General features: G+C 37.2%; 2 protein-coding genes across 2 annotated transcripts; both read left to right on the top strand.

Moving 5' to 3' along the window:
• LOC104708796 lies at positions 4142–5469 on the top strand. Its single transcript, XM_010425427.2, has one exon. It carries the CDS (start codon positions 4152–4154, stop codon positions 5352–5354), a length of 1203 nt encoding a protein of 400 aa, XP_010423729.1. The 5' UTR covers positions 4142–4151; the 3' UTR covers positions 5355–5469.
• LOC104709963 lies at positions 5882–6957 on the top strand. Its single transcript, XM_019229006.1, has one exon. The coding sequence runs from the start codon at positions 6095–6097 to the stop codon at positions 6920–6922; it is 828 nt and encodes a 275-aa protein (XP_019084551.1). The 5' UTR covers positions 5882–6094; the 3' UTR covers positions 6923–6957.

Raw genomic sequence — 8515 nt, 5'->3', positions numbered from 1 at the left:
AAAACAAAAACAAAAAGAAAAGAAAAAAATGAAACGACAAAAACATCACCCTTGCCGTCTCCGCCTTCAGTTTCGCCTGAGAAAACAATTTCTTATTTTACCTGTCAGCCAATGGATCTCTTCCTTGATACCTTTTCCTTTTCCTTCATTCTTTTCATTTCTACCTTCGATTCCTATTTCTTATGAATCTCTAAATCTTCTGAGCTTAATCCTATGAGGCTATGACCATCATAGGTAAATCTAATCACCTCTCTTTCATATTAGTATTATTTCCCGACAAAATCAAATCAGATTCAAGTCGATTTGCTATGTTTTAGATTTGAGTCTTGAGTTACTCATATTGGGATTTTTGTGTGTTTCATGAACTTTTAAATTTGTGAGCGAGGGTTTTTTTTTGCTTCTTTTTTTCTTTCTAAATCAAGTTTCCGATCCAGATTAATTATAAAATGCTCAGATTTGCTGTTGTTGGTACAATGTAAGTTTAAGACTTGAAGCTCTTTTATTAGATTGACTCCATTTGCTGGATTTGCTTTAGCTTCCATGTCACTCGTATTAGTTTTGGAGTTACGATCCCCTCTCTCTCTCACACACACTCCAAGTAAGCACAAAGCTTAATTAATTAATTAGTTACAATAAGTTGTTTTTTTTTTTTTTTTTTAATTAGCAGCAGCCCCAATTGGGTTTTGACGTTATTTTCCAAATTCCATCATCCTTCTCCTGTATTCAATTTGAATCCGACGACTTGAGCTGTCTCTTCAATCTTTATATTATTTCTTTGTTGCCGCTCTTTTGTTTTTCTCATTAATTGTTTGTTCAGTTTTGCAGAGGAGAGAAACAAAAAAGAATGGAAAGCATTGTTATGGGATGTGAGATTAACCCATGCACGCAGTTCAATTGCAACAACACAAAGCCTCTTTATAATGGCTTATCAAGTAGAGTAATCATGTTTCAGATTTTAGTTCTTATCATAGTTATATATATATATATATATATATATATTTATTGACTCCTTTTTGCTTATCATCATCTCATACTTTGCTTTTGGTATCTGACAAAATGAAAACAAATCAGACTGAGACAATAACAGAATAGTAATAGTAAATGTTTTTTTTTTTTACTATTGAGAATACAAATAGGATCATAATGTATATTTGATTTGATGCAAAGGCAAAAGTGGGATTCCAGGCCTCCTCATATAACCGAAATAAAGATATGCGCAGGCTATAGCAAAGTTATATCTGAGTGTATGAATTCTTGTGGTCTAAGAGATTTATATTTTCTTGATTGCACAGATTTGCTGGACTTGCTTTCATATTTTCATCTACTATCCTCCATTCCTCCTACAGATCCTGGTACGTTTTTATTTACTTTCAAACCTTATGTACATTAAGTCAATGGTAAGGTGCAGTTCACCTTATTTTATATTATTACATGATGAAAAAAATTTCAATATAAAGGAGCTAAGTATGGTGAATAAAACTAATAAAGATTCTAAAGGTTACTTGATCAAAAAAAAAATTCTGTTCGTCATAGAAATTCATTGCATTTCTCTATTTTCTTCATAGAAATGTTTATAGCTGGATAAACAGATTTATAGCTGGATACATTCGTCATCTAAAATTCTAAACTGCTAGAAAACGACAACAAATCACTTATTCTCAACCTTCAGCTTTAGTGTCTCGATCTTTTTGTCAGTCAAATCCACATCATTCGTATGCACACCATTTTCTTCTTCATATTTCTCCAAATGTATTGGCTGTATAGACAACTTCTAGGGTGTTAATGATTGTTCAGATGCATAGACTCGCTTAGATGATGGGGTAGATGCATAGACTCACTTATTGCTTCCAAGTATGAACTATCTTGACTCTTATCCTCCATGTTGTTTTGAAGGCCTTGAGATTGGAAAGATGTGTGAAACCATCGGTGGCAGCCATACGAAGGTGATTTTCTATTTTCTATTCAGTTTGTTTGTATGTTTGATGAGTTTAATATTGACGTTCTATACTATGGTTTATATAGTAGTTGATGTTGGCTTTGGGTGAAAGGTAGAATATTCGCTGTATTGAATAGAAGATTTTCTGTTTTTGATTTGATTTTGTATTTTGATATGATATAGGATAGTAAGAATAGGGATTGGATCAAACTGTTTCCCTTTTCTGTTTTGACTATTGATTTACTTATTTATTGAGGTACGAACAAATGGTAATTAAGAGGTAAGGGTTGGTGTGATTGCCTGAAATGAGAATATATGTGATTATACTGAAATATATGCAGTTAATGATTTGATTTTATTTCGCCTCTTGTTATGATACGCTAGAGGATCATGAGGGATTCTGTTAGTTGACATTTTTATATTTCCTCCGCAATTATGATGATTATGATGTATTTTTTTATTTCTTTTATCCTACAGGTAAAAGAAGAAGAAGAGAGTGTTTGGATACACTTATAATATATCTAGGATCCGAATGAGATTCTCCCAAACAGTTATGAAATGCCTCCCATATACAATTAAATTTACTTTATTGCCTTTAAATTTTTTTTTATTTTTCTTCCTTTGTTTGATCGTAAGGTCAAATTATAGAATTTTTTGGCAAAGTTTTTTTTTGTGGTTTTGTACTCCCAAATTAATAGTATAGATGTATTCACTATTCACGATAGCTGTTTGTAATAATAATAATATACACGTTAGCTATGGTGGACATATGGTATGGTTTAGCCCTGGGATTATAAACCGAACCGAGATTTTGGATGTTCGGTTCGGGTTCGGTTCTAAAGGCTGAACCGATCGGCAGCAGTTAAGATTAACAATCGGTTATTGGTTATTTCGATTCGGTTCACCCAAACCGATCGGTTAACCAAAAATATACAAACCCTAAAAGATTTCTACCTTTACTTCGTGCACTCACCCGCCGTCGATGCTTCTTCTTCCTCTTCGGGTATTCGTCTTCTTCTTGTACAGGAGAAGGTAACGGTCGAGGATGATGGTATGTCCTAAGGTGGGAAAATCAAGCTTTCCCGGAAGCTGAGACGGCGAGATTCGTTTTTGGGAAATTTTTGTCGTTGAGCGGCTGCCGCTGTAACGTTTATTTTGCTATCACACTTCAATTAGGTTTAGTTATTGAATAAGTGGGCTTACGATGGTTGATTTTCTGGCCCATTGTTTTAGTTTTATTATATATGGATTTAGATTTATGTTTTTTAGCCCATTTAATTTACTCTGAAAACAGAATTAATTTAATAATTTATAACCGAAATCGTTAAAAAAAACCGAATAAACCGAAAAATTGGAATGAACCGAAAATTGTATCAGGAAACTTAAAAATTCGGTTGTTATCGGTTTTAATTTTTAAAACCAAAAATAACCGAACCGAATTTTTTTTGGGTTCATTTCGGTAACATTTTTCAAAATCAGAAAAACCAAAAAACCGAAATAATTGAACCGAATTAACCGAAAAAAACTGAAGTCGAGGGCTAGTATGGTTGATGGTTCTTGAAATGTGTTTTGATTTGGTCTTTTTTTATTCGTTAGAAGAAGTCAATATATATATAGTCTACGGTTAAGTTATTAGTATTATTTAAAACCTTGGTTGAGCTGTTTCTTTCTTTACAACATAATTAAAGATTGCATGATCTTTATTAATCACTAACTGAGATCGACATGCAAAAGTGTCCGTTTGACGATTTCAGTTTTCATTTCCATGCTTTACCGTTGGTCTATCTCTATTTAACTGCTTTAAAGAAAAATACAATGCAAAATATCAGTAGTCACAAAAGTCTAATATTCTAAACTTTTACATGAAAATTTGAAAATAAACAATAATATACTCTCTAAATCGATAGTTGATTTTATATTTGCACATGCTGTTAACTTGAGTTGGCTGTATCTGTAACAGAGAGATCATAGCTTGCTAAAATAAGTAAGGTTAAAATATTTAAAATAGTTGAGAAATTCGCTCAATTAAATATTTTTAAAACGACACTTATTGTAAAGCAAAATTCTAAATTCTAAAAATCCAAAAACTAGTAGTGTAAGGAGCTTCGAGGTATCTTATAGATTGAGAGAAAGTTACTTTTACTCTAACACACTCGAACAAACAGTATATATATCAATTCGGTCATTGCTCTCTAATATCTCGGCGGGCTCTACTATGGAATCCTCGGAATCATCCATGTATTCGATATCTTCGGAATCGTTCATGTTTCCGGAGACGTCTATGGGTTCGGAATTGCAGCTATTGGTTGCCATTTCTCGAATGAAAGCTGCCTTAGACGGGGATGAGGAGAAGAAATCCAAGTGCATATCACTCATAATTAAAATAATCTCTCTGGTGAGTTCAATGGATTTGGATTCAACAGAACCAGACTCGAAACTCATATCACTCATTAAGCAAACGATCTCCGTCGCCAAATCTATACCGGATTCAGCAGAACCGGAGTCGCAATTAGTATCGTTTGTGGCTCGATCGATCCCTCTCATCGGTTCCACCGAGTCGGAGCCGGAGCTGACGTCACTCGTTGATCAAATGTACTCGTGTTTAAAATCTGTGGGGTTATTAGAAGAAGCGGCGGCGGAGGATTCGGAGCTTTCGTCACTCATTCTTCAGATCATCTCTCTCGCCCGGTTAACATTATCTCCGTGGTCGGAACCGCACCCGACGGATTTGCTATTAATTACCATTTCTCAGATAAAATATGTCTTAACTGATCAGGATGAGGATGAGGAGGAATCAGAGAAGAAATCCAAGTTCGTATCACTCATGATTCAAGTAATCTCTCTGGTGAGGTCAATGGATTTGGATTCAGCTGAACCGGACTCGAAGCTCATATCACTCATTAAGCAAACGATCTCCGTCGCCAAATCTATACCGGATTCAGAACCGGAGTCGCAATTGGTATCGCTCGTGGCTCGATCGATCCCTCTCATCGGTTCCGCCGAGTCGGAGACGGAGCTGACGTCACTCGTTGGTCAACTGTACTCGTACTTCCAGTCCGAGGGTTTCAAACCGGATTCGGAGCTTTCGTCGCTCGTGCTTCAGTTCATCTCTTTCTCCCGGTTCGAACCCGACCCGCCGGAGTCGCGGCTATTACCACTCATTAAGAAACTAATGTCTTTCACCGTCTATGACTCGGCGAGTATACTTTCGAGGAAAATGATGTCCAGGCTCGTATCAACCATTATTAAACTTATCATTCTGCTCAACTCTACCAATTTCAATTTGGATTCGCTGCACAAGCAAGAGCCGGAGCTGACGCAACTCATCTCTCAGGCCATCTCACTCTTCAACTCTATGGATTTGGATTCCCAGCCTGAGCCGCTAAGGTATTTTATATCATCCCTTTCCCAACTATAGTATTCCATCAACTCTTCCGATTCTGATTCAGATTTGGACCGTGGCGTGGATTTGGATGTCATGCTCCTCCTTGATGCAACACTGAATTTGGAGCCGGAGCACGAGCTCATCTCACTCATCCTTAAAATAGTCTCTCTCGCCTTCTCCGAGTATATGCACTGGGGGAAGCTTCTCTCTTTATGCCCTCAAGTACAAGTAAGATTGCAGCAAGGAACGTTTCATGTGACTGACCAGATAAGCACCAATAACAAGCTGGCGTGCCTCCCTTTACGCTGGGTTATTTTCATGTATACTAGAGGCGCAGACGCTTCCCATTTTCTCTGCACTGGTTACAATGGCAAGAACCATCAAGAATACAACAAGGCTCATGTTGAGATCAAACACCCTCTTCATCCTAAACACTCTCTTCAGCTTGTCTCCTTGGAGGATGGCGGAACCAGGACATGCTATTGCTGTGAGAAATACCTCGAGAAGATATTTTATTACTGCTCCGCCTGCGATTTTGCTATTGCTTTTGCTTGTGTGCTTATGCTGCTCATTCGAAATGTGCCACACAGAGCAATGTGTGGGATGGCATAGAACTTGAGGGACTGCCTGAAGAAATTGAAGAACAACTTGAACCATTTGAGACGATAAGTGTTGGAGTCATACTACATTTTAGCCATCAACATCATCATTTGAGACTTGATGAGAACACGGATAGAGAGTACGATGAGGATAACCTATGTCAAGCATGTGTCATGCCAATCTATTTTGGTAACTTGTACTCTTGTATGCAATGTGAGTTTATTCTACACGAAACATATGCAAATCTTTCTCGCAAATTACATCACCCGATACATCCACATCTACTCACTCTAATGGGGAGATATGAAGGTGTTATGGGAAACACAAAAAATAACTGTTCAGCTTGTCCTTGGGAGTGCAAAACTGGTTTCTTCTATGAATGCGGTGAAGAAGAATGTTATTTCCGGCTACATGTGCAGTGTGCCACAGTTTCTGAGCCATTAGACCACGAAAGTCATATGCATCCTTTGTTCTTAACATCCAAACCGGGAGAGCGAAGAATTTGTTCGGTTTGCAAAGAGACTGAGTCAAGACGTTCTTTCGCTTCCACAGATGAAACATTCAATTGCATTGAGTGTGACTTTGTTTTGTGTTTTAAATGTGCTACTTTGCCTCAAAAGTTGAGGTATAAGTATGATAAGCATATGCTCACTCTTTCTTATGGGGAGGAGACAACTCAGACAAGTACCATGATGTCTTGGTGTGAAGTCTGCGAGCAGGCAATAAATCACAAGGAGCGGTTTTACATGTGTGATGAGTATTGTTGTGTCACACTACACGTTGAATGTATGCTTGGGAGGGACTTATACATGAAGCCCGGTTCATCGTGGAATAATGACAGCGCTGTTCGTATGATACATCTTCTACCCAACAATCATCACATGTCTCGACCTATTTGTTTCGTTTGTAAGAAGCGGTGTCTACACAAATTAGTTTTTTTTATGGACCCTGAAATAGTATTTTGTTCCACATTATGTTATCATGAGATGTTAAATTTTTAGATTACTGAATGAATAAGAGGGGGTTGAATTTGAAGAAAAAAAAACCTAAAATCATCTCAAATCATTAGTTTAATAACCATGGCTGCAGGAGGACCTCTGGTGCATCTCATCAACAGCTTCAGGTAGTCCAGAAAAGGGTGCTTCCCTTGAACTGTCTTTGTGGTTCCTGACCTATCCCTTACTTCTGAGCTGCTCAGCGTACTCAACAGTCCAGTTACTGTAGCACACTCCCTGTACTCTTCCCTCTATCACCACCTTCATCAGCACCAACATTGAAGACATATTCAGTCCAGATTATCAGAAAACTGCGATACAAAGTAGACTGATATAATAATCCGATGACTAAATGAAACTTTTGAATATAGTAGAGATAACTAACCCCATCAGCATGTTCATCACGATGGTTAATTCAAAGGAACATTTGCAGATAAATAGATCAAAAATAGAAGAAGTTCCATGGAGCATGAGAGATGCAAACAAAAATGAGCAGAAGGATTTGGTTATAGAATTGCATCTCACTCAACCTTTTGATGGTCTCAGACTATTCAAGTATGAAACCTTGAATGGCCAGCAACAAAGAGTCTAGGATCCAAACAAGCATCATATAACTCACGGTTCCATGTTTTTTTTGTCAACACTCAACACCAGCAAGCCAAAGTCTCCAACAGAAACAGAGGCTTTGAATCAAGCTTAAATCAAACAGCAAACCGTAGAAAAAACGTCATCGTTTCGCTTAACAAACCAAATGAGAAAACATTGGTGGACCAGACGGATTCAAGAACAGAGAGACTACCGGAGGGTTATGAGTTCTCCAACAGTGAGATGGAGATTTGAGGAACCTTGCAGAAACTGAGGAATCATGTTCGAGTTCATTCTCCGTTAAAGTATTTTTTCTCGTGCGTGTTTATTTTTCTTCTTTTGGTTAGTTTCATTTCAATATTCCATCGACGATTCCGGTTATAATGCCTAACCAACCGGTTTGACTGCATCTGATTCGGTCCTAAAATGTTATGTCATCTATCACAAATGGGCTTCTCATAAAGCCCAATATAATTTAGCTGGGCTGCAAAGAAAAGATAAACCGACTCCAATTAATAACGTTAGTGAATTTCCTTTTTTTTTTGCTTTTAACGTTTCAGTTAAGTAATAATAATAATACACGCTCCACTCTCTCTCTAGATACTTCTACAGTAATATCAGAATCTTCATCTAACGGTTCAAAACAACAAATAGAAAAAAGGAAATAGTTAAGATTAAATCCTGACCGTCGGTCATAATAGAGTCCTATATCTATAAATTGTATTTAACACACGCTCCACTCTCTGATACTTTCATCATCTTCTCTTTTTTCCTTCTCGGGTCTTCTTCGTTGGTGGTGTGATCTTGCGCATCTTCATGAATTCTTCTTCTTCATCTTCTTCTAGGGTTTGGTATCTCTCTCTCTCTCTCCCAATTGCTTTTTATTTTCGTCATTGCTCTGTTGTTGTTCTTCTTCTTCTTCTTCTTCTAGGGTTTACTAAGTTTCTTCTTCTTCTTCTTCGTCTTTGCAGGTGTTTGTTTCGGAAGAGAATTTATGATCCCAATCATCGCTCG

This window comes from Camelina sativa, chromosome 8 (assembly GCF_000633955.1).
Source record: "Camelina sativa cultivar DH55 chromosome 8, Cs, whole genome shotgun sequence".
NCBI lineage: Eukaryota > Viridiplantae > Streptophyta > Magnoliopsida > Brassicales > Brassicaceae > Camelina > Camelina sativa.
This window is presented reverse-complemented; position numbering and strand designations above follow the sequence as displayed.

What these genes read in the sequence shown, in the direction of transcription:
- LOC104708796 (XM_010425427.2), top strand. Translation starts at nt 4,152, where the DNA reads ATGGAATCCTCGGAATCATCCATGTATTCGATATCTTCGGAATCGTTC.
- LOC104709963 (XM_019229006.1), top strand. Translation starts at nt 6,095, where the DNA reads ATGCCAATCTATTTTGGTAACTTGTACTCTTGTATGCAATGTGAGTTT.